This window comes from Artemia franciscana, chromosome 7 (assembly GCF_032884065.1).
Source record: "Artemia franciscana chromosome 7, ASM3288406v1, whole genome shotgun sequence".
NCBI lineage: Eukaryota > Metazoa > Arthropoda > Branchiopoda > Anostraca > Artemiidae > Artemia > Artemia franciscana.
The window spans coordinates 17,644,938-17,666,861 of NC_088869.1; the positions used below are offsets into that span (position 1 = coordinate 17,644,938).

At 35.6% G+C, this 21,924-nt stretch overlaps 1 protein-coding gene across 1 annotated transcript in view; it reads right to left on the reverse strand.

Annotated features, from left to right (window-relative positions):
• The window catches only part of LOC136028921 (engulfment and cell motility protein 1-like), a 28,771-nt gene extending 7,551 nt beyond the window's left edge, over positions 1-21,220 (reverse strand). Inside the window, exons 1-2 of the mRNA XM_065706896.1 lie at positions 21,128-21,220; positions 4,128-5,901 (exon numbers count right to left, since the gene is read on the reverse strand). Of these exons, the coding sequence (XP_065562968.1) occupies positions 4,128-5,882 (1,755 nt within the window). The 5' untranslated portion in view covers positions 5,883-5,901; positions 21,128-21,220. The remainder of the gene's footprint in view (positions 1-4,127; positions 5,902-21,127) is intronic.
• Positions 21,221-21,924: the final 704 nt, after the last annotated feature.

The window sequence follows — 21,924 nt, forward strand, 5'->3', positions numbered from 1 at the left end:
TTCTAACAAGTTATATTATGCTGATTACTTTCATGAAAGCTTAAAAATTCATTTAGTCAATATCCCTTAAAAGCAGCCTGAGGTTCTGGAGTTAAGTGTTCTTTGCATTTCTGAAAGACATGGGTATATGGTTTTATTACTGTTGGTTTCTAAAATTGACGAAGAAAACTCCAAAAAAATTTCTATCCTTTAGTTTAAACAAAAAGCTTAAATCGACCATCAGCGTTTTTTTGGGTGATCACCAGTGGGCCACCTCAAAAACAAAAGCCATATACTAGTTGCGTAACAGCTTTCTTTGACTTTGAGGAAAGGTAAATGATTTTCTGCACAACGAATTAAAATGGTGGTCATAGGAACATTTCGTTGCTTAACTAGTTGCAAAACTTTTCAAAAATGTGTTCAAAAATTTGCGTGGATTCACCTGAAGGAAGCTATTAAATTTTTTTGGGGTTGTCTTCAAGGCACATTTTATGCTAACGAAAAAATACTGTTTGTATAAAACATCTTTTATACTAAATCACCTTATTCAAACGATTTCACATAGGTATTTAATCGATTTATTTTGAACGGTTGCATGGATACAGTGATTCTTGACATGTTGATAATATTCCAAGGCCAGCGAAAGATCCCTGGTCCCTTCAGAGCCCAACCCCCTACTCTCCTCAGAAAAACTTATTAACGTTATTTTTTTCCAAGACTTGTGGGAGCTGAGCCCTGGCTCTCCTTGGCCCGAACCCCCCCCCCCCCAAAAAAAAAGAAATATTAACGATATTTTATTTCACGACTTATGGGAGCTGGCCTTTGAAACCGACCCCCCCCCTCCCCAAAAAAAGAAGAAAATATCATCAATAACTTACTTCAAAACATAAGGGAACTGACCCTGGCCCTCGATGCCTCCCACCATCCTGAGCTCCTAGTCCTCAGTAGAAAAGTTTTGTTATAATTTTTTTTTTTTGGAGTAGGAAATAAAAAAGGTTTACGTATGTTAGTCGCGATTTTTCTTTTTAGAAAAACAACTCTTTCAGATTCAGGATGGACTCTTTCTCAGGACTTTAACTTTAAATTTTTGAAAATAAAAATCATAGTAGTTTTACAGGTTTTTTTTAATGAACAGAGCGGACAGACAAAACAGACGTGGAATCTTCTTTTATTATTTTTTTTTTCAAGTCAAGTACAAACAAGAGTATCTTCTTCCTATTTTAACACCAGTAATTAGGAGGCAAAGAGAAAACAAAGATCACGTGGGAGTGGCTCGTTGATCTACAATCTCATTTGACTCGTAAAAAGGACACTCAAGCTTTCAATTTCCGATCGAATAAATCTCCTCTTAAGTTTTTATAACTCCTTCCATGTAAAGTGGCCTGGTGAAAAACAAAATAACAGTTTGGAACCATCACTTTCCAGCATCAAAGGCTTTCCTAATTTCAGAGAGACCTTAGAGACACCAACCTTCAATCTCTCAAGCACTTCCTCATCTGTGGCTTGTTCAATGAACAAATCCGAATGAATCATGAGCATTTATCCATAGTTCTCAGACCCTAAGTCAAACGGATCTCTTTAAAGATGTATGTAAGAAAGTAACATGATTCACCTATATATCACCATTGCTTTCCCACAACAAAAGCTTTCCTGATTTCAAAGGGACGTTGGAGATACCAATCTTCAAACCCTCAAGCAGCTCCTTTTCTATGGCTTGTTCCATGAACAAAGTCACCAAATGAATCGTGACCGCTTGTCCATAGTTCTCAGACCTGTCAGACTTTAAAATCACACTGATCCTTTTAACGCATTCGGCATTAGTTGTTTCATTGTATATCAGAAATCGCATGATTCACCAATATCTCCCACTGAATGTCTTCGAAAGTAGGGATACAATGGTTTTCTGAGTAGACAGCTAATTTTAGTTCTGCTAAAGCTGAAGTCTTTAGATCCATGAAGTGACGGGAACATTGCTCTAAATAGTTCACTAATCTCATTGCAAGATAAAGTCAACCTATCTATGAAGAAGGTTCTCAGTAGCACGCACAATCTCTTTTTTCAGGTTAGCATTAGTGCTACGAATCAATCTTAACGGAAGGGAGACTGGTCTATTTGTAAGAAACTATGCATTTCGATTTGCAGCTGATTTGAGTTATACCTAACTTCACCATTTGCTATATGTTTTAAGCCTTCGGCATATCGCGCAAACGATTGGAATCCACCAGCAAAATTAAAGTTTATAACACATATTTTGCAAAAAGCAAGCTCAGCATTTGATTTTACTTAAGATTACCAAAACCAAGTTAAACTGTCAATTGCATGTAATACAGACAGTCAAAAATAACAGAACGACTATTTCCTTGTAGCCAAAATTTACGCGGCTTAGAAGACAAAGAAGCATTGAATTAGAAACAGAGGTCAAACAAGAACGAACTGAGAAAAAAGGAATTTTGTTACATCGTAATCATTCTCACCTAAATAGATCTCAGAGAACAGCTTCAATCAGAAGATACAAAAAAAGGCAATCAATCCTGGCAATATATAGTATGAACAAAAAAAAATGATAAAAAATTCGCAACCCTTTCGTGGCTAAAAACAAAAAAATTGATCTATTTGAAGTTTTTAGCTTACGAAAAAGAGAAAAATTTGGTATTTTTGACTTTTCAACAAATTTCTGCTCTTTTTACTGACTTGACCAAATTCCTGAATTTTATAGGAAATCAGACTTGGTGGCGGCGCTGATAAATACATGAATACAAAAGGAATCGCTCAGTTAGAGGCCTGAGATGGTAAAAACGCCTCCCATATTGCCGCGATGACTATAATTCAGAAAATCATGTTTTATTCCGGAATATAATATACTAAATGAGCTTTTACTCTTAAGGCACGGCTGTGCCAAAGCTGAATTTTAATTTAAAAAGTGGAGTTTGAGAGGGCGGTTGCTCTCCTCAAATTTAGGGAAACCCAGGATGTGGTATGAAAAACGAACAAAAAAATATATGAAATAAAAGTTTTTTTCCACAAGAAAATAAAGAGCGACATTAAAACAGAACGAACATAAATTTTTCTGTAGCCTATATAAGGGGGTCGTCCCTTCTCAGCCCATTGCCCTTTATGCTAAAGTATGACTTTTTCCTAGTTCTATCAGAACGGATGCTCAAACACAAGGACCAATTAATTGGAATAAAATTTCTTTTAAAAACCATAAGGTTTTAGCGTAAAGAGCAAGGGGTTGGGGAAGAGACCGCTTTCCTCATATAAGGGGCAATTTTTGTCCATTTTAGATTTTAATATCTCTCTTTACTTTCATTTAGATTTTTTATTAAATAGATTCATAAGTCACTAGTTATATTCACATCGCCTAGGCCATGGGGGGGGGGAGAGAAAGAGTACAAAAAAGGATAAATTACATTAAAGATGTAGGAAAGTATAGAAGGAGATTCCTTGTAGCTGAGCCTAAGCAACCTGTCCCCGTGTATTGCTTTGCATTCATAGGTTCCAAAGAAGGGGGTTCGGGGAAGGCAGCAGCCCTGAAAATTATTTCTGAAGAAGAAAGATTAAAAGAAAACCTGTTGTTCAGGAAAGTGAAATACTTAATGCATATTTGATGTTTGGAGAGGAGGGTGCAAATGCCTTGTGTTAACCATCCTTCTTCATAGGAGGCCTGTACATTAGACTTGTATTATTAAGTGTAGTTTTCATTACAATGGAAAGAAAGGATTTACTACTGTAACTGGTAAAGTAATTTTAACATGAGAACTTAAAGATCATTGTTCCAGTCAGACGCATTTGCCCATATAAGCCCTTTTCATGGTTTTTTTAGGTTTCAAATACTATGAAGAAATGTAAAAAAAAAAAAAAAAAAAAAAAAATCGAAAATAGCCTCTCTTAGAAAATCGACCAGATACGACAAAATTCATTGCATACAGCAAGCAAATTGAAATTATAAAATATACACTTTCTAATGCCTCTAATGGTCGTACATGTGCAAGGAACCACGTGGATTTCGTCAGCATAAACTTCTTGACGAAGCTATGGTGATAGTGGCTGTAACGTAACCAATGCGTTTTGGTGCATATCTTGCCTAATATACATCAGAAAAGATACCAAACTTCTCAAATATTCAGACAGAGGATCTAAAAACTCACCTGTCCGCGGACATATTTAGTAAATCTTGTTCCTCTGACAAGATAACCAATGCGTTGCTGCTGGACAAGCTCTAATAGCTCAGGGGCAAGCATTTCTCGTAACTGTAAAATTTGCTTTGAATTTGATCCAGACTCTTCTTTGAGTTGCCTCTCTTGTTGCAAGAGATTATTGATCTCATTATATGAAAGCCTCTGTAACTCTGAACGGAATGTATCAAAAGAACGAACTTCTTCTTCTTTGACTAAAGTGCGAATAACTTGTTCACGAACTATTTGAAAGACTTTGCTTATATCTGCTGTTGTGGCATGCATTTCTTTCCAAGTTTTATTGACTGCTTGGATACAAATACTAAACATTTCAAAGAATGGGCTATCACTACCAAGAAACATAGGATAAAATGTCCCACCCTGCTCTTGCAGTGGCTCACCTATTTGAAGAATATCACACAAAAGTCTTGTCAGCTCAATGCCCGTTGAGCCAAACGGACAGTCACGATCACTTCCTTTAGAGTTTTCGAAGATAAACTTTCTATAACGATCTGTATGATTCCTTGCAAAATAACACATGCAGTCGAGAGCTAATTTACCTGGCGGGTTTTGTAGCTCACAAGCAGGATTAACATCGTTATTAAATCCAAGTTTCCTATATTCTCTTGTAAGACTATGCTGCCGAATAGTATCTGTCATTCCATATTCGACTTCAAACGCTATTGCCCTTAACTCTCTTATTTTATCGAGAACCTCTGGGTCTTGTGGACAGAGCATTGCATTTTTCTTTTCTGCCAAGGTACTCAGGCAGAGAGTCTGTAAAATGTAAAGCTGATGAAGCATCTCAGATCCAATATTCAAGCCATCTCTGATGATGTTTACTGCGATCAAATTTCGAATATTTCTTGTAGAAATTGTGGGAACGATCGCTGTTCGCTGCTTTTCATCTGCTCTTAAAAATAAAGCATTAATCAACGAAATCGTGTTTAAATGAACTTTTGGATCATTTGTTTTTGACTGAACCTTACTGGCTAAATTTGGTATTGTCACCCCTCTTTCAACATAATGTGCTTTTGAGGTCCCTAATAAAGCCTCTAGGATTGAAAGCGAATGCTGTAGTAGTTGAGCATCAGAAACATTAGAATTGACATAACCAGTCACTTTGTTCACAAAGGCAGCCTCTACAAACTCCCAAGAGAGAATATTATGATCCATCAGCTGTATTATGCTTTGTAGGATATAGACTGTTACACAAGAGTCTAACTTCGAGCTTTCAATCAAATTGGTCAAAACTTTGTGTCCTTCTTTGCGCACAAATTCCCTTGCAACAGTAGCATCCTTTAAATGTAAATTCAGTTTTTTCAAAGTCTCATTTCTTTCATTAGTAGATTGGCCAAGTTTCTGCATTATATCATCAACTAGCTTTTTTACAGACGTGGTAATCATTACGAAGTCTCCATCACTAAGGTCACTTCGATTTTCACTGGTAACATATTTTCTAGTGTTGGTAGTTAGATAAAGATCATATCCTTCATCTTGAAGACGATAAGCAGATAATATCCTAGATAGTATAACGGATAGTGTCTCAGTCTGGTCAAAGTCCACAAGAGTTCCAACTGCAGCTTCATTTTTTTTTGCTCCGTCAAGATCAGTCATACTTTTTATCTTATCAAGAAGAAATTTGTCGAATGTGACAGCAAGTTTAATTACATTTCCCTTGGATGGAACTTGTCTGACTTTAATTGTGCCATTAGGAGCTGTTGCCATTGTATCATCAACTAGCAGTCTGAAAAGAAACAAAGTCTATTAAAAATATTGATAATGATTGTAACAATCAATGATTTTCCGCATATTCTTATTCGTAGCTTACCTTAGACCTTATATCCTCCATATGGCGTCAACAAAGCCCCGCCAGACATCTCGGAACAGAATTACAGCCATGGCATCCTCCCATTATGGTTCACAGCTCCATACATCCCAGGTCTCGATCGTACTGCAATCATATGGTGTCTCTTGGTCGACTCTTATGCGTCTCCCCTCGGGGCCTCACTCATATAATTTTTTAGCTTCGATACTCTGGCATACAAAGGACGTGGCCAAGGTGAGTTCATCTCCTACGCATTAGGGGGTCACTAATTAATGCGAGTTCCTAGTCATAAGTAGGTTATATATAATATGATATCTGGAACATCAATTCACAAAATTTACAGGGGCGGCTATTTCTCAAAAACTTAAAGAGGATAGGGTGAAAACTAATTAGGTCAGGGAAAAGTAGTAGATGGAGTATCTGTTAATCTTTTTTCTTGACTCAAGAGATTTAATGCTTTTTGTAAGTAAATAACATCTGAGAACACATTGCCTAACACACTTTTCTGGAAAGGAACTCTACCCCTTCCCTCGCCTATAGAGAATGAAGTGCATTAAGTGGAAATACAAAGAGCAATTTTTTTAATGCATTTTCAGAATTAAAGTATTTGAAGTATTGGGCGGTTTCCACTACCAGCAAAGCTGTAACTGAATGTCTACCCAGAGCTCAGACCTACAGCATTTCTACGTCTCTTCATGAATTAAGTTTATGGGTGATTGGTCAGAGCTTCTGATGGTGATATTTTTGGTGAATGATTGCCCTTTGGTGTCTCTGCAATATTATGGAGAATCCTCTTTCGTTTGTTGCAAGCACGGTTCTTTTAATTTGACAAATGAATCAGTAAAAAATTGAAGTTTTTTTTTGTCTAAGATTACCATATCCACTGGTTATTGGCTTTAAGGACATAGCTTGATTTTTGACACCATTAATTCTGCTGTTTTGTAGAAAAATAGGGATTGTGGTGCAAGTTATTCAGAATAATAGCTCTCAGGTATCAGCGACTTAAGCTGTTCAGTCAAAATCCAAATGGCTACAGATCCGCCAGAGTTGACTGCTGTGTCTTTGAAGAAGCTTAATGTCCCTCATCTATCAGTCAAACGGGCTAAAGTTTACCTTTCTAGGACTAAGAATGTACATCGTAAATCTTGTGTTCATAATTATTATGATTTTCCGTCGTTGTGATTTTTCGCTTCAGTGCCTGAATGTAAAGTTCAGGCATAGGATCAATTAGTAGATATTACTGATGGAGGCTTCAAAATATGGATCACGAATGATTCAGAATAGTTTTTCAATCTTAAGAAAATTATGTACCTTGAAAATCTGTTCCCAGTGTTATTGGAGGAGTTGGTGTTGTATCTAGAATTAGTTGTCAATTATGTAAGTGCTACAATGTAATTCAACAATATTTGTGGTTCTGATTCATTTTAAGTTTGGTTGTCAATAAAGCCTAAACATCTCAGGCAAAAGGAATTTTTCCACCTTGCTTGATTTGTACAAATTCTGGATGTGGTTTTGAGGGAACGATTTTTAGACTTGGCATACACATACCAAAAAATATTCGCAACACATGAGACAAATTGGGGTAATTGTGATTTAGTTAAGCATGAAATAATTACCGGTGATTCACCTCCTGTACGTAGCCATCCCCATAACTGTCTGCATGTTTCACAACGAGTAATACATGTTAAAGTCAACACATTATTAAATGCTGGAATCATAGAAGAGTGTGATGTGATGCCCAAAACAAAACACTTTTGGGAAGCATCTTTTGTGGGCTCTATATTCCACCAGTCATTCTTATCAAAAAGAAGAACAATGAATGCCATATGGCAGGCAATTATAGGGCATTGAGCAAAAACACTTTAGAATGTCTATGTCTAAGGTTTTTTTCTGCTATTATTTTTTGCCAGGATATTGTCATTTGCGCTTCAAGGCACAGGGAAGTGTAGTAGATCTGTGTGTAGCCCAGGAAGAACATATGAGGGGCTAAAATGGAAAATGATATATTGTGAACAAAAGTGTTATTGTGTCCAAAGGATTTTTTTTCTATAATGTCATGAGTTGCATGTTCATTGTGTTGTGAGAACCAGGAAAATTCTTTTTAAAGGGGGAAAGTGAAATGCGGATTGATTTTTTATTATATATTCATTTTAAACATGTGCAAATTAATTATTTCTAATATTGTAAATTTCATTGTTTTATCCCTATGTGTTACTGGAGCAAAAGGCTTGTTAGAAAGTATCATGGTACAGATATTATTTCGTCTCCAATTGTTTGAGTCACAAATTAAGAAAAAATATTCCTTGTGTGTCAGGCTCTTATCATCACCTTATCTACCTATATACTTAGTGTAGTATTGTTAAACTTATGCATTTTTCGTTTTTCCGTAACTTTGCTCCCTTTTTCTTGTAATGGGTTATAAATAAATGATATCAAGACCATCAAATTTAAGCAGGATATGCTAAACCTATTGGCCTATCAATGCACCAGGGAGAATGGTGTGTGAAAAGGCAATGGCAAGGCTTCATGAGCAGGAATATATCAAAAGGATGAAGCCTAGACTAACTAGGAACCCTATTTTGTAGCAAGCACACGTCGATATTGATATTAGGAACTAGGGCTAGAAAAATGTCCAAATGTAATATTCTAACTTGTTTTTCTATTCTAGTGAATTGGGTTTCTATGACCATTGAATAAATTTCTTGCTGCGTAATTTTTTTTTATATGGTGTCAGACATGAAAGCCAGCATACTGTACCCTCCAATGAATTGGTCAAGTAACAACCTGAGGGAGGCATGGTCAAGATTCAAAACAAATGCCAATCTTGTGTTCCAAGGCCCTCTCGGTGGAAAAGAAAAAGAAAATGTCCTTTCTTAGTACTATGGCTAGGAGAGAAAAAAAGAGATATATTCAGTACATTTACAATATCTGATGAGAAAACGGACAATTTGGATGCACACATATCAAAATTAAAAAAATATTTCAACCCCCTATAAAACACAGCGTTCTCAAGGTATATTTTTCACAAAAGAAACCAACATGAAGGTGAAACTATTGATCAGTATTTCACAGACTTGAGGTTATTGGCTTGAGAATGTGAATATTCAACAACTGCCCAAACATCAAGCTCTAGGTGGATGGGTCAAAGTTCAGCCTTGGAGTTACCATTATTCAGAATGAAAGGAATGTGTCATTTGCTTCACAATTGCTTAATAGAACAGAACAAAACTATTCCCAAGTAGGAAAAGAACTACATGCCCTCCTCTTTGGTTGCATGCACTTATCATCAATATTTGTATGGCAAGAAATTCACTGTTGGATCCAATCATAAGCTCTGCAAGTTGTGCTGAACCACCCAATTTCAAAACCATCACCAATACCAAGATCCCAGTAGATGCTACTAAAACTTCAATTGTGCTATTTCAAAGTAGTACTCTACCCTGACAAAGGAATTAACCTTGCTGATGCATTATCCTGGTTCTATCTTCATGAACAGGACAAAGAGACTCAAATAGACATAGTCATATGTACACTCTGTAATGTTGTTTCTTCCAGAAAGCACAGATAGACAAAACAAACTGAAAGAAGAAACAGCAAGTGATCCTCAGTTTATCCAGCTCACCAAAATCATCCAGAGGATGTGGCTTGAAGCTAAAAGAAACTTATTTTTAAATATACTCTATTTTGGAACATCAGGTCAACATCAGGAACCCTATAAAGATTCTTAACGTCATCCATGCATCACATCTAGGAATAAAAAAGACAAAGCAGCAAGCTCGTTCCATTGTTTTCTGGCCAGGCATGATAAAGGATATTGAAGAGCATATTACACATTGCTATGCTTGCACCAAATACCAAAATTCAAATCAAAAAGAGCCATTGTCACCCCATGACGTTCCCAACTTACCTTGAGAAAAGATAGACTGTGACTTATTCTATAGTAATGGAGAAAAGTATAGAATAGAATATATTTATTCGCTAAAATAGCCGAAGCTAGCATTATCATGTCATGACAAAAATAATTTATACCTTCAAAAACACTCACAGGAAAATTTGAACAAACATGATATTAGTCAAACACATATTAATCAAACATTAAATATTAGTCGTGTCAATATTATTAAAATGACATGTAAAATATGAAACGAATGATTTACAATATCTCTCAGTGCTATAGACTGAGCAAGTCAGAAACTCTGGACAATTCTTTTTTATTTGTCAGAGTCTAGTGACTGGTCCTTCAGTTGGGGGGCTCTCAAGGTTGGATAGTAGACGACAATGAGTTGGGGAATTCAAACAATTTAGTCCAAATCTATACATTAAGCCATGTCTACGACTATCAAGTGAGTCCAAATTGAGTTGTTTCAGTACATCCTTGTAAGTTGAGTAGTTTTGTCCAAGCATAACTTTTACAGTTGTTTTTTGTATTGTCTCAAGTCTATCTGTTTTATCTTTTGTCAATCCCGGATGCCAAGCAGGATATACATATTCAAGAGAAGGTCTAACATAGCTGCAGCATACAGACTTTAAAACCTCATTTGGTGTACCAAACCTTTTTAGGTTGGAAAATGAATGTAAAAGCGAGGTGCCTTTTTTAGTCAGATAGTCAACGTAAGAATTCCATCTTAAATCATCATCCAAAAGTATCCCAAGTATTTTAACAATTTTCTTTGTTGGCAGTATGGAATTATGAGACGGCTGGTTGTTACCCTTTAGGAAGGAAAACGTCATATAAGAGCTCTTAGTTTCACTGACCGTCAGTTTTATTTTTCCTAATTCAGCTTTTAGTTCATGATAGATTTCGATCAAGTCAGAATGTTCAGTAGTCGGATGGCTTAGTCGCAGTGATAAAAAAGTTAAATAATCAGCAAATTTAAAACGCTCACGAATTGTTGTTAAAATACGGTTAAAAACAATAAGAAAAGAAAGCGGGCCTAATTTAGTCCCTTGTGGCGAACCACAAAAAATATTTACAAATTCAGATGGCTCATGATCAGAGAGTTGAACACACTGAGATCTTTCAAAAAGAAAACTAGCGAGCATTCGTACAACAAATGGACAGGCACCCAAAGCCTTTGCTTCTTCCACAACTACATTATGATCAAGACTTTAACTATGTCTGCAAATAATGCATCAAATTAGCCCCCATTATTTTGTAAGTGCTTAAGGATAGTATCCAACATTGCAACCAAATAATGAACAGTAGGCCTACTATGCTCAGATCAAAATCCAAATTGTTGGGCATCAATATTATCATTTATGTCCTCAAATAAACAATCAAAAATAAAACTTTCAAATACTTTTGAGAGAGCTAGTGTTTTCGAAATTGGCCTCATATCGGTAATATCTTTAGGTGCCTTGCATTTGAGGATTGGCGTTACATACGCCTGTTTAAAAATACATGGGAAAACACCATCAATAAGACATTGGTTAAAATTGCCCTTAAAGGAGTAGATAAATGATTAGCACACTCAATAATCAATTTAATCGGTATCTCACTAGGGTAACAAGATTTACGAGAATCAAGTGCCTTCAACTTTTTAGCAACTGAACAAATCTCTAGCATAGGGATATTTGAAACTGAATTATTCGGTGGTAATTTTCTTAGTTGCGGATGGATTTTACAAATTGATGCAAAAAAGTCCTTAATTTAACTAGGTAATAGGGGATTATCGTTGACATCTCTCACTTCAACTCTGGTTACTTTTTGCCAATAATGTTCAGAAATAAATCATGGAACTTTCTTAGGTTGGATTTATATATTTTGCTTATTATTTTAGACCCATACTGCTTATGTGAACATCTTATTTTATATACAACTGAATTTCTTTCTCTTTTGAAATCTTTTATGGGTCCAGTTAAATGCAATTCGTTTCTCACTTTTATCAGATTCCGAATCTCTTGAGTAATCCATGGTTTATCATTAGATTTCACATATATTTTTTTTTGTGGAAAAATTTCACAGTATTTTTCAAACAGTTCCTTACAGAATAAACTTGCCATTTTGTCACCATCAGACAATGAGAGAATATCACGCCAGTCAAGATTTGTGAGCCAATTCTTGTAGAGACTTACTAGTTCAGGTGTGAAAGGCCTGTACACCACACTATTTATTTGTCTATTTGGGATAAAATGATTGGATGTCCAAGCAACACACAGGTGATCACTCAAACCTAATGGGGGTAATGTAACTGGAGGATAATAATATTCAGGACAGTTGCTAAAAATGAGATCCAACATACGGTTATCTCTTGTGGGCACATTGACAACCTGCTTAAGTGACAGTGAATTACTTAGCCATTTGACATCTAAGTCATTAAGGTCACCAAACGTTATGATACCAGCTTTAGGATACAAGGATTGAACATTGTCAGTGCAATTCTGTAAGTAATTCAAAAGGTCTTTATGATAGGGGGCACAGGGTGGATAGTAAACAACACATATTACCATTGATGCCACTTCCTTAGAAAACTTCTTTGGCCTGCACCACAACCATAATTCTTCAAAACCATGCTTATTTGGTATATTACTGAAAGTGAGAACTCGATTTCTTATAGATGATTGACAAATAATACCAACACCACCACCATGTGTTACTGTAATATCATTGGGTGTCATTATAGGTTTGAAATAGATATCATATCCCTCAATTGCTACATCACCTTCAGTCGAGGACCATGATTCACAGATACAAGCAATACCAACCAGTTCATTCCTCAAGCAAAGTTCAACCTCTTCTAATTTGTTCGTAAGTGACTGGACTTTTTATTGAGGTTGACAGAGTCAGGTCCCATACATATGCCCACCATATCATAGCCTGTTTGAAGAGGCATTTCCCAAAACATGGAATTGCATCCATACTTGAATCTGGCAATGGCCCAGAATTCACATCAGAACTGTTTCAGAAATTTGTAAAGGAAGGGGGAATAGCACACAAGATATCATCATTAAATTCTCCTCAATTAAATGGCATGGCAGAAATATTAGTACAGATAGTCAAAGATATCTGCTAAAACTGATCTAGCAGGAGGGGATTATGATTTGGCCTTACTTGGATTAGTAAAGCAGACACTTATCCTAGATCCTAAATAGTTGAGACAGGGAACATACTGCTGAAATAGGAACTATATAAAAGTTCTTTGCCCATTAAACAAACCACTTTATGCTGGTCAGCCTGCAAGAACCATGCACACTGAAACCCCTGTAAGCCCATTTGTAAATTCTGCATCCTCACCAAACACACCAGGTGTTGCTGTTGAATCTCTGTCAAAAATCAAATTATAGCTGCCAGACCTCCACCCAAAACCCCTGATCAAGCTGTCCCAAGTAACCAGCACTGATCTGGCAGCCCATTCTGATTTGCAGAACGTTTTTCCCTCAACCCACTCAGGTCATCATGTAAAGCTTCTAAAGAAGCTTAACCTCTAAGAATCAAAATTCAGATGAATATAATAGATAAAAAACAAGAAAAGCAAGCCTAGCCCCTTCCACTGTACAAAAAAACAAAAAAAAACAAGAGCTAAGAGCTCATATGGCACTTGTGACGAGGCAAGAAGAGCTAAGAACCAAGAGATCATATGGTATGAGCTCTAACAAAATTCTATGAATCAACAGAATGATTTAAAAAGGGAAATAAGAGGCTTAATGCCGGTCAGGATTTAAAATAAGAGCACTGAGTCACGATATCCTTCTAAATATCAAAAATCATTAAGATCCTCTCCCTTTAGCCCTCCAGATGGTCGGATCTGGGAAAACGACTTTATCAAGTCAATTGTGCAGCTCCCTGACACTCCTACCAATTTTCATCGTCCTAGCACGTCCAGAAGCACCAAACTTGCCAAATCACTGAACACCTCCTCCCAACTCCCCAAAGAGAGCGAATCCAGTACGATTGTGTCAATCATGTATCAAGGACATTTGCTTATTCTATCCACCAAATTTCATCCCGATTCCTCCACTCCAAGTGTTTTCCAAGATTTCCCCCTCCAACTCCCTCAATGTCAAAAGATCTGGTTGGGATTTGAAAAAAAGAGCTCTGAGACATGAATTCCTACTAAATATCAAATTTTATTAAGATCCGATCACCTATTCTTAAGATAAAAATACCCCAATTTTCATGTTTTCCAAGAATTCCGGTTTCCCCCTCCAACTCACCCCAATGTCACAGGATCTGGTCGGAATTTAAAATTAGAGCTTTAAAGCACAAGATCCTTCTAAATATCCAATTTCATTAAGATCTGGTCACCCTTTTGTAAATTACAAATACCTCAATTTTCAAAATTACCCCCCCCCCCCAACTCCACCAAAAAGAGCAGATTCGGTCCGGTTATGTCAGTCACGTATCTTAAACAGGTTTCTATTCTTCCCATCCAGTTTCATCCTGTTCTCACTGCTTTAAGTATTTTCTACGATTTCCAGTCCCCCCTCCCAATTACGCTTGATCCGTTTGAGATTTAAAATAAGAGATCTGAGTTATGAGGTCCTTCTAAATATGAAATTTCATGAAGATCTTATCACTTCTTTGTAAGTTAAAAATTCGTCATTTTTTTATTTTTCAGAATTACCCCCCCCCCCCCCAATAGAGCATATCAGTTCCAATTATGTAAATCATGTACCTAAGACATCTGCTTATTTTTCCCACCAAGTTTTATCCCAATCCCTCCAAACTAAGCGTTTTCCATGATTTTAGGTTCCCCCACCCCAAAATCCCCCCAATGTCACCAGATCTGGTCGGGATTTAAAATAAGAGCTTTCAGACACGATATCCTTCTAAATATCACATTTCATTGATATCCGATCACCCGTTTGTAAGTTAAAAATACCTCATTTTTTCTAATTTTCAGAATTAACACCCCCCCCCCCAACTACCCCAAAGAGAGCGGATCCGTTCCTGTTATGTCAATCATGTATCTAGGACTTGTGCTTATTTTTCCCATCAAGTTTCATCCCAATCCCTCCACTCTAAGTGTTTTCCAAGATTTTAGGGTCCCCCCTCCCAACTACCCCCAATGTCACCAGATCTGGTCGGGATTTAAAATAACAGCTTTGAGACATGATATCCTTCCAAACATAAAATTTCATTGAGATCTGATCAACCGTTTGTAAGTTAAAAATACTTCAATTTTTCTATTTTTTCTGAATTAACGGGCCCCCACTCCCCCCCCCCCAGAAGGTCAAATCGGGAAAACGACAGTTTCTAATTTAATCTGATCCTGTCCCTGATACGCCTGTCAAATTTCATCGTCCTAGCTTACCTGGAAGTGCCTAAAGTAGCAAAACCGGGACCAACAGAATTTGCTATATGTCACTTGGTTAATACCAAGTGCCATAAAAAGGTGAATAATAAATTATATAGAAAAATGAGTGGAGTCTTTCTTCCAAGCAAAATGAAGTGAGATCATAAATGGAAATTTAGTACGGTATTTGTCCCAAGTAAAGTTATGACATTGTATACAAATCCTTTAAAAGATTCCCTTTTCCTTTGAGATAAAAAAAAAAGAAGTGAAACTTGCACATTCTCATAAGTAAAGTAAAGTGAGAGAATAAAAAGAAATGTTAATTATTCCCAAGTAGAGTTAATGTTACCAAAGTCTAATCAGTTTATCATTCTGTTGTTTTAGTTAAGTAGCCTATAATTTGTGTACCTGCCCACAAGTTTCAGAAATGAGGAAGGATGTAATATTCTAGCTTGTCTTTCTATTCTAGTAGCTTGGGTTTCTATGATCATTGAATAAAGTCCTTGCTGTATCAAACAAATTTTTAAACTAAAGAGGATTCCATTACATAGTTTGAAGCTGAAATACAAGCCTAGTGAAAAGTAGCAGGCAACAGGAAAAAGTTACCTTAGTCTAGTACATAGAGATCAAACTAAACTTTTAAATAAGTTGTCCTGACAAGCCAAAAATCAAGCAAGACTTTAATTCATCCCATAGGCCAAACAAATGGATAAATATCCAGCAGTTCATATTATTCACCCATGAATAAAGTGAACATACCACTAGATGTCAATTTTTGTGCTATTTCTTAGGGTGCTATTTTAACAATAATTGCTTTTCTTGAAAATTCAGTTTTAAGCCTTTTTTGGACTGTTGAAAATGATAATTTATTTCTATTTTTTTTTAGCTACAATTTAAGGTAACTTAAGGAATAATGAAAAAGTACATTTGAAACAATTGTCATAGCCTATTTTTATATAAAAAAAAACAACAAAGAATAGAATTATTATTTTCAAGGGTCCTAAAAGGGCTTAAAATTGAATTTGAATGAAAAGCAATATATTCAGAAAGAAAATAAAAATGCCATCTAGAGCTATGTTTGCTTTATTTGTAGGTCAGTAATATGAGCTGTTCAATGTTTACCAACAGATGTTACCTTAAATCGCATTTACAGCAAGATAAGGTGGACTGCATCCTCATGCAGAACATCTTGCTGTTGAATTGATGAGGTGACACAATTAGTGGGTGTGATGGGGTGTAGTTTCCCACTGGTACTTCCACTCCCCGTTACTCTACTCCAAATCAACTGTATTTTGAAAGAATTAATCAAAACACCAGTGACAGTCTCATTGGAAAGACTGTTCCAAGTTGAGACAGCCTGTACTGAGAAAAAGTTCATCCTCTCTCTGCGTCTAGAGGCCTCCTATTGCAGCTTCATTGAGTGGCCTCATGTCATAGTGGCAAGGGAGGGAGTAAAAATGAAGCTAGCCTAGGCCTAACTTAGCCTAGGGCCAGCCCCCTAGGGCTGCAACATCTCCCTTATATTGAGGACTTGTAACAGGGCAGCCAAACTCCAACTGTGGTCTTACAAGAGCATCATATAATTTTCTTATTATCAGAGGATGGTGCAATGATATGTTTCATTTAATTAGTCCCAAGGCTCTGTTGGCCTCAGCAACTTGTTGTATAGTGTGCTCATGGAACTTAAACTTCCTGTCAATGATCACTCCTAAGTCTTGCTCACTCCCACCAGGCTCAGCTTGGATACATGTGCCAGATTTATCCAACATAAAATATGAAATCTGATTGTTGTGTTGTAATGAATCTGTTGTGTTGCAATGAAGTCTGATCTGATGTTGTTATGCTCAGTCAGTTATTTTGTCTACCAATTATTTAGGGAATATCTTTGTTTGGTTAATCTCATCATAAACATAAATTAAACTTTATTAAAATATGAATATAGCTAGTTATAATTAGGTTATGCTAGTAATAGACAAGCCTAAATGCAAGGCTAGTTATAATTAGGAACATACAGACACTCAAATCATACTGTATGAATCATTATTTGGTAAAATTCTAGTTTAGCTATTTTTGGTATCTTGGAAAAGGGCTAGGTTAGGATAATGAAACTTCCAGTAATGAATCCAGTGCTAAAACATGTTCAAGGAAGGTATTGCCAAGGTTCTATGACATTCCTCCTCTGATTTCTAAGTCTGCAAAATTTGCCTACTTTACAGGTCCAGGCTATAGGCCTACCTATTAGAACTTTATGAAAACAACATTTTACCTTAATTTTCACTACTTGTAACATTGAATTTGCAATTCCTGTGTTGTTTTTTTTTTAATTAAGAAAAGAATTATCAAAACTTTGAAACCGCATAAATTGGGAGAGAGCACAGTATTGAAACTGAACACAGTCTTCTTGTACTCTATTTAAGCAGAGGGTCTACTTTGGAAGGTTTCATGATAAATTTTTTGCAGTTCATTTCCCTTTATGCTGAAGACTCAAAACCAGTTGGAAAAGCGGCTACTCCCTCTGACCAGGAATCAATTCAAACAGATCTTGACAGTCTACAAAGATGGGCTAACATGTGGCTCCTTACTTTTAATACTGACAAATGCCATGTCATCAATTTTGGCAAACACAACAAGCATCATAAATATTTTCTTTGAGTCAACTTCCTTTCTGCTGTTTCCAATTAAAAGATATCTTGGGGTTATTGTTGATCATCAATTAAAGTTTAGCAGCCATGCTAAGTCTGTTTCATCTTCAGCAAAAAAATCCCTCAGTATCATAAAAAGAACCATCTCCAGCCGATATCCAAAAGTTTTTTATGAAGTTATATAAGGTGCTTGTATAGCTACATCTGGAGGTTGGAATATCCTTGGCAGCCCCTTTTTTCAAAAAAGATAAGAAGTTGCTTGAGGATGTCCAGTGTTGTGCTACTAAGATGGTTAACAGCATGAACAAATATCCATACAAAGAAAGACTGCATCATTTGAAGCTGCCAACACTGACATACTCAAGGAAAAGGGCTGATATGATTTTAACCAAAAAAATCCTTTCTAAAAACACCCTTCCTGGTGTCTTTGCATAACCCTTGCATTCCAGTACTAGAGGACATTCAATGAAGCTCCTCATGCAGCTTTCTATGAGTAGACGTAGAAGTTATTTCTTTAGACAAAGAGTCATCAATCTGTAGAATCAACTGTCTGAGGAAACACTTTCTGCAACTTCAACTGGCACATTCAAGTCCCACCTTGATAAGGAATGGCTCTGCCAGGAGTTCCTTTAAAATTAGGAAGCTGCAGAGTCTTCCACAAGAGTCTAAATCAACAACCACAATCTACACCAAACAATTTTTTTTCATCACTAGAGTATCAAAAGGATGGAAAATCTTTATGGGCTATCACTCAAAGCTGCAATTTAAGGTAATTCATATAAATTGCTTACCAATAAAGTGAGCATATCACTTTATGCCTTTTTTATGTCCTTTATAAATATAATGATTGCTTCTATTGCATATTCAAATTTAAGCACTTTTTGACCTAACCTAACTATAAATAATTTTGGCACTGAGAAAACATAGTATCCTAATATTTTGTCAAAAACAACCAAGAAAACAGCACTTGGAAAATTTAGTATTATTTTGTTGAAAACAACTGATAACTTATACTTTAATTGAAAATTTGTCATTTTTAAGAGCTCAAAAAGTGCTTAAATTCAAATTTGTAGTAGAAGCAATTATTACATTTGTAAAGAGCACAAAAAAAGACATCAAGTAGTATGTTCATTTTATTGGTAGGCCTATGTCAATTAGGCTATATGAAATGCAAAAAAATTGCTAGTTTCACTTTAAAGCACAAAGATTTTCAACAAAAATCAATTGCAAGTGTCTTCTAGAGGGAGAAGAGTAGAGGTAGGTAGCCAAATTCAAAATACCTTCTGGGATATAGTCCTGTTTTCCTAATCTAACCCATTTTGGTAAAATTCTAGTTAATTGACTTCTTGCTATCTCAGAAAGGGTTTAGGTTAGGAAAATGAAACTTTCAGGGATGAATCTACAGGCTAAAGCATGTTCCAGGAAGGTATTTTGAAGCAACTACCTCCACTCCTCCCTCTAGAGGGCCCTGACCTTTGATGACCTTTAAAAATATGTGTGTTATAAAAGTGAAACCTTGCAAAATAGATCTTCTGCTTAATTGAAGTACAACAAAATTGTTTTCAGCTACATAACTTTGCTCAATTCCACTTTATAAGGTTTTAAAGATATGCAAATACATTTCCTATATTTTGAAAAAAAAAACATTGATGTGGCTAAAAATTCTACTCAAATAACAGGAATTGCATTGTCAGAACTAAAGGCAGAAAAAAAGCAACTAGTAACTGAAAATGGTTAATTTATAGCAAACCGTATTACTGGCTTTCATATAAAGTGAATATACTGCTTGATGCCTTTTTTTATGGTCTTTACAAATATAATAATTGCTTCTACTGGATATTCAGATTGAAGCACTTTTTGACCTCTTAAAAATGACATAGATCTGGGGCATAAAAAAGGCTTAAAACATTGGACTCAAACTTATTGTTTCATTATAAATCCATTTTTTTTAATGATATATTATCGACAAGCAGTGATTTTCCATGATTGAATTGGATGAATAAATTTTGTCAATGTTATGGTGTTTTCTTCTTCCTTGACATTGAATTTTAAACAAAAGCATGCACTTTTGGTCAAAAATATGAAAGCCAGCTATTATAAATGCCAGTTATACTGTTTGCTAAAAATTCAACTATATTAAATACAGTAATGGTTAGTTTACATATTTAATACATGCTATGCTTTACCCCTACCCCCCTAATGTGCAAATATATAGCCCAAATTTGTTTGTAAACTATTACATATTTGCAATTTCAAATATCCTATCATTTTGTAAAAAACAACCAAAAACACATGCTTTAATTGAAATTTCAGCAACAAGGAAAAAGAAAATGCCATAATATTGATAAAATTTATTTATCCAATTTAATCATGGAAAATCAGCGCTTGTGGATAATATAACATTAAAAAAAATGGATTTATAGTGAAATGGTAAGTTTGACTCCAAAGTTATAAAGTTTGAGACCAATGTTTTAAGCCTTTTTTATACCCCATATTTAGGTCATTTTTAAGAGGTCAAAAAGTGCTTAAATCTGAATTTCTGGTAGAAGTGATTATTATATTTGTAAAGAGCATAAAAAAGGCATTGAGTGGTATATTCGCTTTCTATGAAAGCTAATAATACTGTTAGCTATAAATTCACCCAGAAAATTATGGTAAAATGTTGTCTTGTCAAAATTTCAATAGATGGCCTGTCAGGTAGGCAAATTTCAGGGCCCTCTAGAGGGAGAAGGAGTCGAGGTGGGTAATTTAAAATACCTTCCTGGGACATACTTTAGCCTGTAGACCCATCTCTGAAAGTTTAATTTTCCAAACCTAAACCCTTTTCAAGATAGCAAGAAGTCAATTAACTAGAATTTTAACCCCATTTCTAATAGCCTATAGCAAAAAGTAGATAAACTAGAATTTTAACCCTGTAACTATTTAAGATTTCAGCCAGTTTTACTATTGAGCTTTAACTGACTTTTGTGAATGGTAGAAATTTTGTAAAATAAATAATTTAGGGGAAAGGACTCCAGTTCTTCATTCAGCTTAAGTTAGCCTCCTCTGAAAATTTTTAATACTGATGTAACCTATAAGGCTAAATATAAAGCACCATGCCCTAAAAAGGGGGCCAGTATTCAAGGTTGGGCCTATGTCTTAAATATTTTCTCTTATAGCCTACAGAGCAGGATGAAGTTACCTCCTGGCTCCCATCTCTGTAATCTAAAATTGCTTATCCTATAGTTCTTAAAGAGAAACTAATACTTTAAAACTATTCACACTCACAGGTTGAAGACGAGTTTAATCCAATTTTCAAATGATACTTGAACTTTTTGAATTATTTTGCTGATGTTCTTCCCTTTTGCTGTTCAGCATCAGGGTTGCCAAAGGAACATTTTTAATGCTTTTTTGACATTTTTTCTATCTGGTGACACCGTGCCACTATTGGTTTAAAAAGGGCATCTTTTTGAAAAAAAGGACACTTTCCGGCATTTTTTCAAAATCCGTACCATATGAATTTATTTTAAGTTTTTTCTTGACTGCAACTCCTTTTTATTTGTGCTTTGTGCTTTTCAGGCTCGTTTTCATCACAGGGATTTTTTATCGTATCCGCACTACTTCCCTTTTCAAAAGCGCGCAAATTCAAACGTGAAGAAACATGTGACTTGCTCAAGAGAGTTTAGAAAAGTTTTTTTCATAAGAAACTGAAGTGTAATATATAGGCCAGCTCCACCCCCTCTTTAAAATTCAGGACCAAATTTTTCATTCATACCCCTTTAGAAATTCTTAAATTCATGACTAAATTTTTCATTCATACCCCTTTAGTAAATTCAAATTAGAAGTTAAGTCTTATATAGAGTCTGGAATTTAGCAGTTAAGTTCAATACTTTATGGGATACGTGCTTTTAACACAAGTCGAATTATTTGTTGTTGTGGCAAACAAAAATTACTCAAGAGTAGAAAAGTTTTTTTTGAAACAACGAATCAAAATCAAATCTCTATTACTGGTTTATTTGAACCTTGGTTTTTTGAACTCAAAACCAGAAGGGAAATCCTTATTACAAAAATAACTATTGGGAGTG